General features: G+C 42.9%; 1 protein-coding gene across 1 annotated transcript in view; it reads left to right on the plus strand.

Moving 5' to 3' along the window:
• Mcph1 (microcephalin 1) overlaps window positions 1–19,488 on the plus strand; it is an 85,901-nt gene that overhangs the window by 36,866 nt on the left and 29,547 nt on the right. The window contains exon 9 of the mRNA XM_051169452.1: window positions 1,859–1,956. Coding sequence (XP_051025409.1) covers window positions 1,859–1,956 — 98 coding nt within the window. The remainder of the gene's footprint in view (window positions 1–1,858; window positions 1,957–19,488) is intronic.

The raw sequence follows: 19,488 nt of genomic DNA on the forward strand, positions 1-19,488 counted from the left end.
GGCTTCAGTGATGGGCAGTTAACTAAACTCGAGAGGGACATGACATTTTAGAGATGGCTGAAGAGGAAGGGGCTAGCGTGTGATTGCCTTGTTTCCAAAGGGATCCAATTTAGACATTTATGGGCGAAGAATGTTGACCTTAAATGTTTATATGCCCCAGGATACAAATAACAGCTAGTTTGAATCCTGGAAAGACTTAACTATTCTGTGTTATTTTTAGTTTATTGATTAATTTTTACACTTATTTATTGGGGAAGGTGCATTGTGCAAGGGTGTGTGTGTGTGTAAGTCAGGAGAATTCATAAAAGTTAGTTCTCGCTTTCTGCCATGTAGGTTTTGGGGAACAGACTCAGGAGCCCTCCTCACTCACTAAGACATCTTGCTGGACCCTGTTTTTATTTAGATAGAATTCTGGTTTTGAAGAACGGAAGTTTTCAAGTGCAACTCCTCAAACTTGGTCATTCTAAGTTTTACCATACTGTCCCACAGTCTGCAAGGTAGACTTTCTCATGGTGTACACACGTTAGTTTCTGTAGGGGTTTTTATAATTTTTCCTAAGAGCATATCTATCTGTGTGTCTAGCATGTGCACTGGGCACTGTCCTCTGCATTGGGTGGCCTGCAGTGGTGGCCTTTTATTGTCTTCACCCGTACTTGAATCTGAATATAGGTGGCATGTGCAGTTCATTCTGGTATCACAAGTCTCTTCATGTATGTCTCATGGTATTTTCTCCTTAAAAACAAACAAACAAACAAAAACAACTAATCTTTAAAATAAGCAGTCCACTGGAGAATAAGAACAGAGCACTCCTGCAAGGCTACAGTGGTAAGGGTCAACTCTTTCTCCCCTCCCTCTCTCCGTTCCCTCGCCCCCCCTACACACACACACACACACACACACACACACACACACACACACACGCTGCCACTATATGCACCTGGCATATCTCTGAGCCACGTGGAACAAGTGGAATCTCTTTACCTATGTGTCTTTTTGGCGAGAAGTTGGTAAGTTGGTTCAGTGTGAATATCCAACAGGGAGCAATATTAAGTATGTGTGAATTAAAGCCTGAAGCTTCGTACTGAAGTCCATTCTAGAGGAACATACGCCCAAAGGTGACATAACCAATTGCATCTGACAACCTTGAAAGTTTTCTTGGACAATTGAGTGGATTGCTTGCTGGGGTATTTGCAGGGAGTTGCCTGTTCTCTCTCTCTCTCTCTCTCTCTCTCTCTCTCTCTCTCTCTTTCTCTCTCTCTCTCTCTCTCTCTCTCAGAGCTTGTATATGTATGTGCTGTCTGTATATAGTCATGTGTGTGCAGGAGCACATGGTGTGTGGCCCAATGTGCCACTGTTCTTCACCTTACTCTTAGAAGCAGCGTCTCTCATTTGAACCCAGAACTCACCTATGTTGTTAGTAGTTAAGTTCTATAGACTTGGGGTCTGTTTAATTATGGTGTATGATGGTTTGATTATTGACAAGTTTTAAAGTTTAATTGAACAACAACACAACATGCCTAGTCAGGCTAGTCGGTTTGCCCTGGCTTTCTCCTGCTTCACTGTTCCGAGTACTGGAATACATGTGGGTGCCACACCCACACAGTGTTTATATGGGTTGAAGGGTCCAAACCTCATCCTCAGACTTGTGTGGCAAGGAAGGACCTTCTGAGCTGTCACTCCAGCCCTCTAACTAGATCTTAAGAGATCTATCTGGGCAGGTATGGTGGCGATTGACAGAGTCTGTGGCGTTCTGTTCCCATTAGGCGTAAACGGAATGCCTAATTTTTGTTTTGCTTAACCTACATTTGTGTTCAATCTATGTTGTTTCTAACTAACCTCCACTCCACTTGGGTTTTAGGTGTGAAAGATGGAGCAGCGAGGCCAGATGCTTCAGACAGCTCTGGTACAGGCCTGGTTAGACCGCAAGAAAATCCAAAGAAACGTGGGAAAGAACAGGTCAGTGGGTAAAAACTTCAAAGCTTCAAATACTCAGATGTCTTAATGTTCTACTCTGTGTTAATGGAGTAAAGCATTCAGTGTACCTTGTGTTTATTTAAGGAAGACAGTACAAGGGAATGCGGGGCAGTTTGAATCTAACACTGAGAGGTCTGAAGTTCAGGATGAACTGTTGGCACCGACAAACCTAGCTTCCTTGTTTCAGTTTGCCAGCCTGTGCCTGGCTGTGAACATGCCTTGTGCAGTTCTCAGGCACAGTGGGGGCCAGTGTTTGTTGTTCTGTGGTAATCCTCCAAATGCTCAGAAATCCTTCATTTGTGAATAAACCAAGGCCTGACATAAAACCCTGAGACCGATAGTCACAAAGCTTACAGAGTAAATGGAGAGCTTGCAGTCAGCATGGTAGGGGGAGACCCTAACAGGTCAGAGAGAGAGCTGTGGAGACTTGGTTTGCTGGGGCCTAGAGTGTCCTAGAAGTACTGGCTTAGATAGAAGTCTCTTTGTGGGTTTAAGGAACGATAGAAATTTCTCGATAGTACAGCTTCTCAACACTTTGATCTTTTAGGTAGGACAGAGACAGGAGTTTGGCATCCGGTATTCTTATGAGTGAACAAAACCCCTGGGCTCAGTTTGCTGATACTAAAAGTTGACTGGAAATAGTAGAATTGGATTCGTAAATCAAATACAGCTTCCTTATTAGAACTTTATCCCCAGGTTGGCTAGGATGTGCTGTTCCCCCCTCTTCCACTATAGAACCTGAGGATTTTACCTGCTCATTTTAGATCCTTAATGGATTTTAAGGTAATCTTTGTGAAATATGAGACTTTGACAGGGCCCTAGTTTTGTGTACAGTGCAAATTAAGGGATTCCATTTTGTTCAGCTCAGAACTTGTTCTTGCTTTCTTTTTAAAATCTTGTGTTTGAACCAGGGATGTGGCTCAGCAGCAAGCCTGCCGGGCATGTGCAGGGCCCTGGGTTTGATCTCTAGTGCTGCAAAGAAATTAAAGTCTTGTGACTGAATTTTAATGTTGAAAAGGTGGCCTAATCTGCCAACCACTGTGCTCCATGTCCCTGTGAGACAGGCAGTCCTCATAGCCAGAGTAACATTTTCACGTTAGAGCCACGGTGGGAATGAACACAGCTTGAAGCTCAGGTGTTTCTCTGGGCCCTAGGAATCTTTCCCTCTTCTTAAAGTAGCAAGGGTAAGTATTGTCCCATCCCAGCAGCCCTGCAGAGAAGGCCAGTCAGTACACATAATGCTGCCTCCTGCACAACATGGAGATTCGGAGTGACTGGCAAGTGTTTACCCTGGGCATGGAGCTCAGTCCTGGGGGCCCTGAGAAGACCCAAGATGTAAGCGTAAGATGAGGTACCCTGTGGCAGTTACACCACAGTGCTGCGGTTATTGTGAGCCTTCTTGAGAGCCATGGGCCTCCTAATATGATCTTTGATTTCTTCTGAGAAATTATCATCTATTGCTGCTTATGCCCACTTTCTCAGCTATGTATTATTGGCACTACAGTCACATGTGTTCCCCATCACTTCTGGAGTTCATCAAGACAAGATTTCGGACAGTAGCCCTGGCTGGCCTGGAACTTGCTGTGTAGACCATGCTGGCTTCAAATTCAGAGATGCTTGCCTCCTTCTGAGTTCTGGCAATAAAGACATACACAGCCAAGCCTGGCTTCTCTTGTGTCTTTGCTTATTTTTTTAATATCAATTTTGTTTCCATCTCTCCTTCTGGTCACTCTTTATAAGTCTGTTGTGATGCTAGACCTCCACACTGAAATTCACCGTTCATTCATTGTTCTTACAGGCCTTGCCATTTTATTTGAGTTTATTTTTACACTTTCTGTTTTGTGCCATGCTTGCTCATTTAGAAGTCTGTCCCCGACACCTCTGATTTCCCTTGTTTCTGTTTTTATTATCTACAGTTTCTCAGTTTTCAGTCCTACATCCCACAGCTAGAAACATGTTGGTTTGGCATCCAGTCAGGAGGTGGGATGGTTGAGATCTGGGCCTCTCTGGGACTCTGGCTGTTCTAAGGAATATGAGCCTCAGATGCCATGTCAGCAGTTTGTATCTCCCAGCCTACTGCCTGGGGGTGGGAGTGTCATCATGGAGAGTGCTTGCCTGTTTGTATCTTGTACAGTTTTCTGATTGATTCCATTTTGTTGGTGGATCCACAAAACTCAGTCTACCACTACCGGCAACTATGGGTTAACTTGTATGGTCTTTTTAAGAAAGAAGACTTAAAATGGTGGGTTTTAAGAATACACGCATACATATATACTTAGCCTTTTGTTGATTGGTTGTGGGGATGTGAATATTTGTTTATAGATGTACTTGCATGAGAAAGACAAAGTCAACATTGCTCCACACTTTATATTCTTTTTTTCTCTTTTTTATTAATTTTTTTTTATTTTTTACATATGCATTTATATTATTATACATATATACAATAAACTACCTATAGCAAGAAGAACCATGACACAATCAGGAATTATATAAATGTTACATTGATAGTGTTTTGGCTATTTGTATTTGGCATCTTTGAAGAAAACATCTCTCCTATCTTGACGCGTCTAAAATTCTGAATGTAAATCAAAATCAATATCTATCATATCTCATTATTATCAACTTAAAACATCTGTCTACACTTAAAAACATCTTAAACCCTAAACAACTAAGCTTAATTGCAAAACTAAACTATCTGGTCTTCAACCCCATCAAAGACTTGAGAAGGAATTAAATTAATTATGTGAGTAGAAAGGAAGTGCAGGTAGCAGCTTCCAAAATGAGAAATGACAGAGACAGTTTGCTGTCTGAACAGTCACCCAAAACTTTCAGTAATGTTGGAGCATTATCTTCAGCCTTCTGACCCAATATATCTGACAGACATGTTTGTGAGGCAGGAACTATTGAGGACTTGCTTACCCTGTCTTGGCAGAGTTTGGCCGTAGACTCTGCCTGTATCTAAGCTTTCCTGTTTTTAGGTAGAATTCTGTCTCACACTTTATATTCTTTTTTTAAAAAATATTTATTTATTTATTATGTCTACAAATCTTGTTATAGATGGTTGGGAGCCAACATGTGGTTGCTGGGAATTGAACTCATGACCTTGGGAAGAACAGTCAGTGCTCTTAACCTCTGAGCCATCTCTCCAGCCCCACACTTTATATTCTTGAGGCAGGAACTGAACCTGGAACTCCGTGATTAGCTAGACCGACTAACCACCAAGCTTCAGGGATACACTGACCTCTTCTCACCTCCCCTTTCCCCTCTCCTCTCCTCTCCTCTCCTCTCCTCCCCTCCCCTCCCCTCCCCTCCCCTCTCCTCTCCTCTCCTCTCCTCTCCTCCCCTCTCCTCCCCTCCCCTCTCCTCTCCTCTCCTCTCCTCTCCTCTCCTCTCCTCTCCTCTCCTCTCCTCTCCTCTCTCCTGGCCCCCAGCCTGACTTTTTCCACTAATGCTGGGCATTTAAACTCTGGGCCCCATGCCTGTACTGAAAGCACTTCACTCCCAAGTGTCTCCCCAGGTCCTCATAAGCATCTCTTTGTGAAAAAGAGTAAGGAAGACTAAGTTAAAAGAAAAACTTTCTATAACAAGTATTCAAGAAAAATACATTAAACATCTAAATGATTGTTCCAGTTGGGTTTTTGTTGTTGTTGCTGTTTTGGGATAGGGTTGTGTGTTTTTGTTTTTTGTTTGTATGTCAACCTGATACAAGCATAGAGTTATCTGGCAAGAGGAACCTCAACAGAAAAAATGCCTCTGTCAGATGGCCTGTAGGCAAATCTGTAATGAATTTTCTTGATTGATGTGAGAGAGGGCACATCTGCTGGTGGCATTGCCGCCCTTGGGCAGCTGGTCCTGGATGCTATGAGAAAGCAGGCTGAGCAAGCCATGAGGAGTAAACCAGTAAACAGCACCCCTCCATGGCCTCCACTTCAGCTCCTGCACCCAGGTTCCTGCCTTGACTTCCCTCCATGATGGACTTTCCATCCCCAGTTGCTATTGGTCATGGTGTTTATCACAGCAACAGAGACCCTTACTAAGATAGTGTTCTCACATCCGTTTCTCTTTAGCAGAGCAAATAAAATCCATTAAAGAGGTTAGAGTCTCAACTATAGCTTCCATTAGAATGTTTTTGGTTTGACATCCACTTTTGGTGGGAAAAGTCATCTTACACATGAGTTTAGAATCAGTCTTTCTTAGATTGACAGTTCTAGATACTTTAATCTACATTTATTTGCCCACTTTTGGCTTTGTTATGCACTGTTTCACCTCTCCTCCTTAGTTTAAAGTATGTAGGGTGTAGCCTGTGGTAACATTAAGCGTCTTTCCAAGGAGGGAAGAATATAAAATACTCAGACAAATTGACCGTTAAGTATCATTGAGCATAGAACTCGAGGAAGCTAAATGTGGACTTCATGCTTGAACTCTATAAAAGCACATGAACTCCATCCCGCCGAGGCTTTTAGTTTGTTTTGTTACTTCTGGGCTTTTGTTGTTCAAAAGATTATTATCCTCAGCAAAAATTTAACCTGAATCATCAAATGCATAGTTCTTGGTCAGTGGCTGAGTTTTAAAAATCTCGTTTTGGGGCTGTGCCTGCCAATCCAGGTTGTTCCACAGGAAGACAGGCTGTGGGTCAGAGCACAGAGGGTTTGCAGATGGCTTTCGTAGATGGGAGCCTTGGGGAGAAGCAGAGGACCAAATGCACTGCACCTACTTTGACAAGGTTATGTTGGTATTTTAAAAGAAACCATATACCAGGTAGACTGCTTACATTTCTATTCACATTTTAGATGATTTTTTTAATAATAATAATAGTTATTATTATACATTATAACAATAAAATTTAATATTATTATACTTGTGTTCACCTGTTTATGAGTGCACATGTGTGAGCTTACATGCATGTGGAGGTTTGATGTTGACACTGGGAGTCTTCTTATTGCCCTTCTCCTTGTTTATGGACTGAGGCCTCTGGTGAATCCAGAGCTTGCCAGAGTTGCTAGTCTGGGCAGCCAACTCCCTGTAGGGCTCACTGGGTCCACCCTCCAAGCACTGAAATTACAGGTTGGCTGCCACACCCACCCCATAGGTTTGGAGACCTGAACTTCTGTTCTCACACTTACACAGTTAGCGCTGTACCCGCTGGGCCGTCTCCTAAGCCTACCCTTATACATTTTCATTATCTTACTCTGTGTGTGGACATTTTACCTGCATGTATGTCTTTGTACCATACTGTGCAGTGCTCACAAAGACCAGAGGGCCATCAGATCTCTTTGGACCGGAGTTGTTGATTGTTCTGAGCTGCCATATGGACACTGGGAATCTAATGTGGTTCCTCTGGAAGAGCAGCTGGTGCTCGTAACCACTAAATTATCTCTCCTTGCCCTCTCGCCTCTTTTTGTTTGTTTTTGTTTGGTTTTTTTTTTTGCTTTTATGGGATTGGTTGGTTGGTTGGTTGGTTGATTTTTTTTTTGAGACATGATTTCTCTGTGTAGCCTTGGCTGTCCTGGAACTAATTATAAACCAGCTGGCCTCAAACTCAGAGAGTTCTACCTGCCTCTGCCTCTGTCTCCTGGGTGCTGGGATTACAGGGTGTGCCACCATGGCCAGCCCCATGTCACTTTTTGATTCAACATGTTTTCAGTCATTCCTTGTGCTCTCTGCCGCACACTGTCCATTGGAATCTTTGCCACCTCGTGTAGGCTTTTGGTTTTGGTCTTTTTGTAGATGCTCCTCTCCTGAACAGGTGTTTTTGCATCAATGAAAGATGGAGTCTGAGTTTGCATGCCGTCATCGCTGAACTTGACTCCTGACCTAAGTCCTGCTCATTCCCCCAGGAAAAGAGCCTCCAAACAGGTATCTCGTTGCCCTGGTAGAGTCAGGAACCTTTTATGAATATGATTTTCCAGTCTGTGGCAAATCCAGGGCTTTGACTATATGCTGTTAGATGGTATGATGGAAACTTTGGTGATCCATCCAAATGTCAGTTTATATTTGTTTTTCTTCTTGAAAATTCAACACAGGCATTTGTTATTAAGCAAGTCTGGAATTGTCACACTTCCTCTAAGGGGACATGTTTTATAAATGTCCCCGTAAACAGTTTCCTGCTGTTTGTTCCTGCAGGGTGCACTGAGATAGGGCCAGTCTGAGTGTGGCCCTTTGAGAACTCCTCACTGGACAGATGGGTTTACAGAGACTAAGCTTTGATTTATAGCACAGGTGTTTAGTGATCTGCAAACACTTTGATAAACCCTTTCCAGCAAACCAAACCCAGAGCTGGCAGAGGTGGCATGAGCTCATTGTGACAGGTGTGTGGCTCAGCAACGGCAGATTCTGCCTTATGAGGCCACTTGGAAACCAGTGGCCTGAGGATGGCCCACGGTTGCATGAGCATGTTTTTTGTCTTGTTATGTATGACAGAAAATATTTCTACAGAAAACGTCTGATGCAATCTTCAAAGAACATCAGCTACATTGTGAAATGTGCAGCTTAGAAACCATCAGAGAGGGCTGTCGTGCTGCCCGTGGGTGTGAGCTGAGCACTCAGGAGGGGGCAGGCAGGAAGATCAGGAGTTCCAGCTCATCCTCATCTGTGTGTGACTGTGGTTAGCCTGAGCTACATGAGGCCCTGTCTCAGAACTACAGCAGCAACAACAATCTTGAGATGCATTTGGACCAGAGAATTTAAGTCCCCTAGATCCTCAGAGACTTCTGGGCCACATACAACTGGAGGCCATAGTAACAGTGCACTCCCCACTGAGGGTCCTGTGCTGTGCTGGAGAGATGAGTTGCTTCTGGAGTCTGGTAGGACCACCAGTAAGCAGTCAAGACTCTGAGTGGGGTTGAGTCAGCAGATCCCATCTAAATACTGTATTAGTTATTTTTGGTTGCTATGACAAAATGTCTTCCAACAGCCACTTAAGGAGGAATTGATTTGATTTATAGATTTATAGTCTATTGTGGTGGGAAGTCATGATGGCAGAAGTGTTGACTACCAACCTCATTGCATCTGCAGTCAGGAAACAGGTGAATGCTGGTGCTCAGCTCACCTTCTCCTTTTTAATTCAATCCAGGACCCCGACCCCATGGGATGGGCCACTCATCTTTAGTTAAACCTTTCTGGAAATGCTGTAACAAGCACACCTAACCTGTGTTTCCATGGCAATCCTCCAAGTGTAATGAAGAAGCTCCTGAAGCTTTCCCACCCCGGCACACGCAGCTGCTGGTACCCAAGGACCAGTTTACTAAGTGTACTCTTTGGGGGATGCTAGCCAAATAGGATTTCATTCTAGTAATATGCTTAGAAATATCAAATCCATAGATCTGGAGGGTTCCCTGGGAGTAAAGAAACCACTTTTGTGAGCTGTTCCTCAGCCCTCTGCCTCCTCAGCACATGCTTGCTCTCCAGAGAGTCACCACCATGCTGGGGACCAGCCTGCCAAACTGCCCCACACTGTGTTTATTCTGTTCTCCAATGACTCAGCATTCATGTTGTCCTTACTGGCTCTCAGCTGGTGACTCACTTCTGTCCCCGTACAATGTGAGGGAAGTCTTACTGGGAAGTTTCTGGGACCAGTGTTCTCTCAAGGAAGATATCCCTGGGAATAAGGGGCTGGCCATGTCCCCTGGAGCATCCGCAGCTGGAGGCTGAAGCCAAGAGTGAAGTAAAGAAAGCAGTAATGACAGTAGGAGGCAAGGCCTGCAAACCTCTCACAGTTTCCACAGACATCAGATGGCCGTGTGCCTAAGGGTGGGGCTGCTTCAGGTCGAAGCCTCGCACACCAGGCACAGCACAGGAGCACACACTCTGTCCCTCTGCCCAAAAGCATAGACATCACTTCACATGTGTTGCTGTCCCACGCAGGTCTGCAATCCTTCCCTGGCAAGACAAAGACCTCCCTCCAGCCCAGGGTTTTTATGTCTTTGCCTTTCCTTAATTCTCCAACATTCTGACCTTTGATATTCAGGGATATATCACTTGTTACTTATTAATGTGGGGTAATTTAGTTTAGTTTTGTTTTTTTTTTAAGAAATAAGAAAGAGTTAAATAGAGAGTGACATATAAAAGCTGCCAATTACAAATCAATGAGGCATTATATCAGTTAAACTAAATAAGAGGCATTTCAAATAGATTTTTTGGCTTGCTTTTGTGGCTTTTGGATGTGAGCAGAGACTTAGTTTATCTGTCGATGTCCGTCCAAGAAAATCCCGTGTCTGTTGACTGTCAGAGTAGAGCAATTTGAGACGAGGGACTTATCATCTTCATCCTCATATTTTCAACAAGCATGTTATTATAAATTAGAGTGTTTTACTTTTCTAAAGTTATTCTGTTTTCCATTTTAAAATGCATTTGCTTCCTAATTCTGTTTTATATTTAAAAACTAAAGTCTGTTTCACTGTTAATAGAATTATATTCCCCCACCCTCTCTTTTTCCGTATTTTTCTTGAGTGGCTCCACCTCCTCCAGTAAACTTTTGTTTTTAATTAATATGAGTAAGTGTGTGTGCATTCTTGGCTGAGCTCCCAGAGGTCAGAGGGTTCTGGGTGCCCTGCAGCTGGACTTAACAGCAGTTGTGAGCTGCCCAGTGCTGGTCCTCTGGAAGAGCAGCAAGTGTTCCTAATTCCTGAACTATTTCTCCAGCCCTCTGTATCTTATTTGTGCGTGCGCGCGCGTGTGTCTGTGTGTGTGTGTGTGTGTGTGTGTGTGTGTGTGTGTGTTTTACCTGCATGTGTGTACCTGTTCTACTTGTGTGTAGTACCTGGAGCACTCTTGGAGGCCAGAAGAGGTTGTTGGATGCTTGGGAACTGAAGTTATGGCAGTTGTCAGCCACCATATGGATGATAAAATCCAAATTTTGGGTCTTCTAGAAGAACAGCAAGACTTAAAACCATTGAGCCATCTCTCTAGCCCCTTTTATGTCCTTTAAAAACAAGTTGGATATTATGACAATGTGCTTTAATATATAGTATGTTTTAAGTATAAAATTATTCCTTTGATTTTTTAATTTAATTTTTGATAGCTGAAGTGTATTCACTGTATTGTGAACACATTCACCTGTTACTCTCATATCCCTCTCCTACTTCCTTGCATCTAATCCCCTCCTGCTTTCATGTCTTTCCTCCTCCTCCTCCTCTTCTTCCTCCTTCCCTCCCTCCCTCCCTCCCTCCCTCCCTCCCTTCCTTCTTCCTTCTTCTCTTGCACAGGGCTTGTGCAGCTATCCATAGCTGCTGTATTGCTGCAGGATACTTGATCACACCATGAACCCCAAGATTGTGTTGTTTACTGAAAAGACCTGGTTTTGGTTGTGGTGTGGCTCAGCCTTAGCACACACCTTTAATCCAAGAGCTTTTTGCTTGAGTATTACACACAGTACTGGCATCTTCACCTCCATCTCCCTTCCCTTCTGTTTTCTCACCTCCCTTCCTTCTGCTCACCTCCCCTTTACTTCCTCTTCTCTCTACTGCTTCCTCTCCTACTCCTCTGCATCTTCACTTTCCTTTTTCCTCTCCCCCTTTCTCACACACTGTGTGTCCCTCTGTATCCCTGGGTATCCCTGAGCTCCTTGTCTAAAACTGGCCTTGAAGAGACAGCAGTCCTCCTACCTCAGCCTTCAGATTAGTATGTAAAAGGACAAGTAAACATAAACTGTGGCTGAAATGTTCATTTTTTTTTTTTCCTCTTAGTTTGACTGCAATCTCCATAGGCTAATTTCAGTATATCACAAATGTGAGTGTATTTTGATTTGGAAGTTACATGTTGCAGGGTATTTGATCACACTGTGAACCCCATGGTTGTGTTGTGTTTTTACTAGAAAAAGTTGTTTCTAGTTGTGGTATGGATCTTACCTAGCACACACCTTTAATCCAAGAGTTTTCTGCTTATTGTAAACAGGATTAAATAAAGTTAACCCTAGGTCAAGAGGCAGAGCAAGCAACCAATTGACAGGAAGTGAACATAGGAAAAAAAAAAACATAGTGAGGAAGAGGAAGTCAGGACAGATAAAGAAAGGCACAGTAAATAGAAGGGGAAACATTCAGCTTGAGGATTTTTTGAGACAGCGTGGAGAGAGGGAGCTTCCATTCTCCTTTGGGTATGTCCGCTGAGGAAGAAGGTCAGCTGGGTGCTCTTTCTGCCTCTCTGAGCTAGCAGACTTTCACCTCAGCATCTGCCTCCTGAATCTTTATGGTAAAGTGGAAAATTTGAGATTCTGTTAAACAAACTGTGTTCTCATTGAGGGTTACATGTCCGTGTCAGGTCCTGTTTCACAGAACTCCGTAACATCCCCTGGGTCTTGGAGGGGGTATTAATGATGGCACACTTAGGGATGAGTACTCGGCGGCCATTTGTCCTCATCATGTTGACTTTCCAAGTCTCTGTGTCAGCTGTCACTCATTGCAGAAGAAAAGATGCAAGGGGGTAAAGATGAGTATTTGGAAGGCTGCCTGGCTACGTACAAGACTCTGATGCTAATGATACCACCCACTTGGACTGCAGCACGTGTGCCAACCATTTCTCTAGACTCCAGAAGAGAACTTTAAGTGACACAACTGCCAGGGCTCTGAATACGGAACATCCCATGTAGTGATTTGAAGTCTTTTGGGGGTTTTGTTTTGAGTTCCTTGTTGTTGTTTGTTTGTGTTTTGTTTTCCTAGCCTTTGTCCTTTGCCATAGTTGATTTGCCCTTTTCATTTTTCTCTATAGTCACAGTGTTACTTGAAACTGACAGTGTTCCTCTAATTACATGGATTTACACTGGGAGTAAACAAGATCAATCATGTTTGAAAATACTTGGATTATCTCCTCAGTTCACTCATTGTTTTTGTTGTTGTTTTTATTGGTTTTTTTTTGGGGGGGGTCAGTTTCAGTTTTGGTTTTTCGAGGCATGGTTCCTATGTGTAATAGAGCCCTAGATGTCCTGGAATTCACTCTATAGACCAGGCTGGCCTCAAACTCAAAGAGACCCACTTGCTTCTGCTTCCCAAGTGCTGAGATTAAAGGCCTGTGTCACCATAACCCAGCTACTTCTCTCATCTTTTTTTTTTTTTTTTTTTTTTTTTTTGCTTTGTTTTGTTTTGTTTTTTCGAGACAGAATTTCTCTGAGTAACAGAACCTTGGCTGTCCTGGACTCACTTTGTAGACCAGGCTGGCCTTGAACTCAGAGAGATCCACCTGCCTCTGCTTCCCAAGTGTTGGGATTAAAGGTGTGCGCCACCACTGCCCAGCCCAGTTCTCTCATCTTTAAGGAAAAATAATTTTACTGTTTTTCTGAAAGTTGATACCTAACCCTAAGTAATTTTACAGTGTTTTATTTCTAAAATGTTTCCCTTTTCACTAACAAAGCAAGCACATCTGTTTGATTTGAGCTACCTTTGGTCCCACTAAAACAAAATCAACTAGTTTCCCAGTGTCATGCTCTTCCCTCCTTTCCAACCTTGTCTTCTCTCCTCCCTCCCTCCCTCTTGACTCTCTGGAACCATTGCTTTAAACACGTTAAAAAGCACTTTTGCTAAAGTTAAGAACAGTGCTCACTGGGCATGCATCAGCTGTTCCTCCCTAGTGGGGTTCATTTTGTGGTTTCTGTTGACATCGTGGCTGACTGCATGGGCCAGAGGCTGTGGCTGTGGCCAGGGCTCTTCTATTCGGGACACAATCTTGCCTGTTCTTTTTTCAGTGAATAACAATAAATTTGTTTTTTTTTTCTTTCTATAACATCATTCTATATATATAATACATAACCTTGCACTGTGAGGAGATATGACCAGAAGAAGTGTTGGAAAGTTAAATTTTATATGAATGCTGTGCAAATAATAGCATAAAGGTTTCAGCTTTCCTTGAGTTAGTCCACATGACTCAGTTTCAGTGAAGTGTGTGTGTGTATGTGTGTGTGTGTGTGTGTGTGTGGTGTGCGTGCGCATGTGTGCAAGTCCACCTATAGGAACCAGAAGGGTGTTAAATCCCCTAGAATTGGAGTTACAGTCTGTTGTGAGCTGCCTTCTGCATGCTGGAAACTCTGTAAGTCCTCTGCAAGAGCAGCCAGTGCTGGAGAGGGGTTGGTTACCCTAGAACAATCGTGCCACTATTGCCACTACTGCGCCAGCAGGAACAGCTGGGAAAGACCAGTGATTCCTTTCCTTCCCCACAGCCTGAATAGTACCTTCTGGCGCCCCATAGTCCACATAAGCTCTTCAGTGCCTCAAAATTGCTCTTGTAATTTTGTTCCGCAAAGTGGTTCCTTGGTGAAGTACTCCCCAGTGTTTCACTGCCTTTCACATAGGGTTCTGTGTATTTGGTTCTCCCTTTTCAGGGTAGCAGGGACCCCAGTCCCTCTTCCCAGCTCTTCCTTCTTGGAGTCGTCACTTAGTCACTTGTCCCATATGTTCCACTTTTCTGCTTAAGCCAGATATTTGTCTTTCCTTTGCCCTAAGATTATATTTATATCTGATGGTAGGTATAGTCTGAGTGGATTCTGATTATTTGTTAAAGTCCTATGGCCCTTGAGAACAGTCATGACCTTTTCTATGTTTCTCCTGTCCCATTCTGTGCTTGAGTATGGCTGCCTATCTGTTTCTCAGTCATTAAATGCTTCTGTTCTTAATTAATTTTTGTTGTTTACATGCTCTTTAAAATTATTTTAGTTTTGAGATAAATTTGAGATATAAATTATATCATTTCTCCCTCCAAACCCTCTCATATACCCCACACACCTTGCTCTCTTTCAAACTCATTGTCTCTTATTTCATTAATGATTATTACATTTGTGTGTGTGTGTATATATATATATATATATAAATATAATATATATATAAAAAATATATATATATGTATAATATAAATATATAATATAAATATATATATATATAATATAATATAAATATGTAATATAATATAAATATATATAAATATAAATATAAATATATATAAAAATATATAATATAAATAATATAAATATATATAATATAAATATATATAATATAAATAATATAAATATATATAATATAAATATATATAATATAAATATAATTGTCTCACTCTGTATAATGTTGCTTGTAGATATGTTTTCACACCTGACATTTGGTGTTGGAAAACCAGTTGATGGCTTTTCCCTGGAGAAGACTATTTTTCCCACTCTCAGTATTCCCTAATTGTCTGTAGTTCTTTGTATAGGGTTGAGCACTCCTTGATCAATTTATGTTTAGACAGCCATGTTGATGAGACTCTGTGAGTCTTACATACCTCAGATACATTTTCTTCTATAGTGCCTCCCTCACTGATCAAAAACCATCTCTTAGAGAGAATAGTCAGAGTCACAGACTAAACCTGGCTTCATTAGACTGTTTTGCATAGATGGCTGAAACTAGAATGACAACTTGCCAATAGAACCTTAAATTTGATTTATGGGCCTTTGTTGCAGTAAATATAAAAATGACTAATAAAGTTTATTATTAGATGCCTATAATTATTACAGCAGTATTATCTAACCCACTATCATAATCAATAAAAGACACAGACACCTGTTGTGTTTTAGAATAAGCTTTGTTTTACCTGGGCTGAAATTAACCCCTTAAACTACCTTCCATTATCACCCATCCTCCATCGCATGCCATGTGCTGTAATCATTTCTATCTGGGCCATCCATATCTATTTGCCATCCATAATCCCAAAAAGCTTGCTTATGTTGTTCATCTGGGCTGCTGCTTTCCATGAGGAACTTCAGAGCTCCTCCTCCAGGATCATGTGCATCTTTTCTACCACGTGATTCTGCTCCTTCTTCCTCGGTACCTGTCTCCTACTGGAGCATCTTCTGTCCCCAAGCCTGCGAGCCTCAGCTCAGCTCCTTCCTCTGGCCCTGCCCAGGCCTAGGCCTTTAGTCAAACAGGGAGGCAAGGTTAAACAGCAATACTTGAAGTACATGACAGTAAGATTCTGGGAATGGGGGGGGGGGGTAGTGACAAGCAATTAACAAATACAAAGCACCAGACCATGCCCCAACAGGCCTTTATTTTCTTTTTTCTTTTTAGATTTTATTTTATGTGTATGAGTGTTTTGCTTACATGTGTATTCATGTCCTGTGCATCTGTCTGGTACCCGAGGAGGTCAGAGGGGCATGAGGTGCTCTGGAACTGGAGTTACAGATGGTTAGTTACCACCCTATTATAGGTGCTGGGAAACAAACCCAGGTTTTGTGCAGAAGCAAGAGTCCTTACCTGCTGAACTGTCTCTCCAACCCCTGGGGGCCTTTGTTGAAGAGAGTCCAACTGCACACTTAACAGCCTCTTCTGGCTAGAAACTGAGTCAGCAACAACCTCATTATGTTTGGGCCGCTAACCTTTTTCTGAAATTGCCCTCCTGTGATCCACAGCTTCTGACCCTGCTACGGGGTGACTTTCCTCACTCACTTGATGGCTGAGGATCCTTAAGCACATCCCAGCTTTGCAAAGAGAATACTGCAAACACTGGCTCCCTAAAGCAAACCTGGGTGCCCTAGATGTGTGACAGCTGCTGATTAAAGGATCATAATTCTCAAGTATGACACTGTAGACAAGACCGCCATTGTGAGCCAGTGTTCAATGACTTCCTGATAACAGCGAAGACAAACTATTTCTGAACCTCTGCAAATAAAAAATATATCACGGTTTCTGAATTCTGGAAGGACCAAACAGGGAAAAAGAATAAGTCATTTCTGAATATGTCTTTTATGTTTATAAAAGTATGTACTATCATCAAGTCATCATGAGATCCAGAGGGCACAAAAAGGAACAGGGTCTCCTGTCTAATGTACAACACAACCACAGACGTAGCTAAAAGCCTGGAGGATCACTCCCACCCTCATGTAGGTGCAGTAATAACTGTTCTGGCTGTTTAGCAGTCCCCAGGGCCCATCTGCTGCTCAGGGCTCTGAAAACCCCAGTTTAATCCCCTGGGAAAGGGACCAGAACAAAGTGAAACTCACACTGAGTGTGGTTAACTCATTAGTGGCCATTTTCAACTCCCAAAGACCTGATGGGAGGCAATTATAAAAAGCATGGCCACAGAGAGGTCAGGTTGGACATGGTATACAAAACACAATGCTTAGGGTAAGGCATCTGTAAATAATAATAAACCTTATTTTCCAAAAAGAATAGGAAGTACATCTATTTATAAAAGCAGGAGGAGCCAGAGAGATGGCTCAGCTGCTGAAGGTGCTTGCAGAAAGCCTGACCACCTGCGGTTCAGTCCCTGGGATCCACACAGTGAAAGGAGAGCACTAATTCCTGTATGTTCTCCTCTGACCTCCACATGTACTGCATGGCATGTGCATATAAAATAAATAAATATAGTCTTACAGGAAAAAAAATCGGATGCAATAAAATAGCTCCAAGACATTTGTGATCTGTCAGGCATAAAATCAGAGCAAGAATTTCAAAGAGAGAGCGGCTAGTGTGGTGTCAGCCCTGCACATCTGCCTGCCCATCCGTTCTGCTACACAGATACCCGGGGAGGCAAACCATCTCTTCCTGACAGTTTCCTCTGTTGTGTCATCAATACAGTCAAGTCATATGGACACAGGTATCGCCAGGTCCCTTGTTCTTACAAAGTAGAACATACCTTTGTGGTGTTCCAGGAAATGTCGCCGCTTTAGGTGCAAAGCAACTTAGTTTGATTTGGGGAAGGCAAAATCTCAGCAGTTATCTGCGAAGTTTAAATATCTGGTTTAAGATAGGCCCATAGTTACTTAGAAATATCAAGTAGAAGTAATGTCCACACATTAGACCAGTATATCTAGGAAGCTTAAAAAGAACACGCGTACGGAGAATGAATTAAGATGTTTGCTAGTAATTCACAGGAAAGTTAGCTATTTTCCCGCAACCTAAAGTCTCCAACTAATTTCATTTTACCCAAATATGTGCGCTTGAATTATTAAAATATTTGAGTTAACTAGGAATGTTTTTGTTCTATTTCTTCTCTCCCCCATGTCCTACTGGTTGGAAACATTTTATAGCATTCCCTATGCTTACCTTCTTAGGGCAAGGGTTCCCGTGTGTTCCCGTGCATCTCCAATCCACGATGTATGACTTCATTTGGTGGCATTTCCTCATGAGTGTCATCACAGAATGAGGGATGGTGGCTGTTTGAGAATTGCAGATAAACTGGGCTTCAATACCAGGATAGTCTCATCGCTGCCCAACAAAAGATCCTGGGGAGCTGGATGCACATGGCTATGGTGCGCCTCACACAGGTGCTGCTAGACACAGGTGTCTATGCTGTGCCTGTCACAGGTGCTGCTGCACACAGGTATCTATGGTGTGCCTGTCACAGGTGCTGCTGGACACAGGTGTCTATCGTGTGCCTGTTACAGGTGCTGCTGGACACAGGTGTCTATCGTGTGCCTCATACAGGTGCTGCTGGACACAGGTGTCTATCGTGTGCCTGTTACAGGTGCTGCTGGACACAGGTTTCTATGGTGTGCCTCATACAGGTGCTGCTGGACACAGGTGTCTATGGTGTGCCTCATACAGGTGCTGCTGCACACAGGTATCTATGGTGTACTTGTCACAGGTGCTGCTGCACACAGGTATCTATGGTGTACTTGTCACAGGTGCTACTGTACACAAATGTCTATGGTGTGCCTGTCATGGGTGCTGCTGGACCCGGGTGTCTGTGGTGCACCTGTCATGGGTGCTGCTGGACACAGGTGTCTGTGGTGCACCTGTCACGGGTGCTGCTGGACCCGGGTGTCTATGGTGTGCCTCTCACAGATGTTTCTTTGACCTGATTGAAAGTCCTAGTGTTTGATTGAGGACTGCTATTTATATAAGCAATATGATTACACTCTTATCCCATGCGTCCTGAGTGTCTGCTACCACTCTGGCACTAGGTCCTGACTTTGCATTCTTGGCATCCCATGGGCATCCCAGCTTGGAGTAACCCTAAGTTTTCAAACTGAAGGACAAAATTTAGTGTACTACAATAAATAGTAACTTTTATATAAGGATTAGGTAGAAAGAGATTAAGAATCCCTCCATGCCCAGACTAGAAGAGTCGGTGGGGAGGGGAAAGACCCATGATCAATGCCTTTAGTTTTCAAGTAGGTTTCGATGGAGACTTTTATTGGAGGGTTGAAAGCAAGCAGTTACAAATTCCCTGGGGCCACACTGTGAGCCAGGGTTGGAGGGCCCAAGACGATAGAAAGAGAAGCACATCAAGACGCGTCTTTGGGAGGTAATCATCACAGGAGGCTGCTTAAGACAGACATCTGGGTGGCTCAGACTGAGATCCTAAGTGAGATTGTAGAACTAGAAATGAAGAAGATGTGTCAGAGCCCCTTTTTTTTATTTATTTACAACAACAACAAAACCTTAAGCATTTTAAAAATAGATGCCAAGGCAACACGTAGTTTTAAGTATTTCCCATAGTGGACCTTGTGCATGCATACATGCCAAAAGAACCAGTCTGCAGCTTTGATTCCAAAGTTTCTGTCATGGATCAGGCATGATTATCGTAGTACCAAACAGCATGTCTGCTTCTTGGTAGCAT

This window comes from Acomys russatus, chromosome 27, assembly GCF_903995435.1.
Source record: "Acomys russatus chromosome 27, mAcoRus1.1, whole genome shotgun sequence".
Taxonomy (NCBI): Eukaryota; Metazoa; Chordata; class Mammalia; order Rodentia; family Muridae; genus Acomys; species Acomys russatus.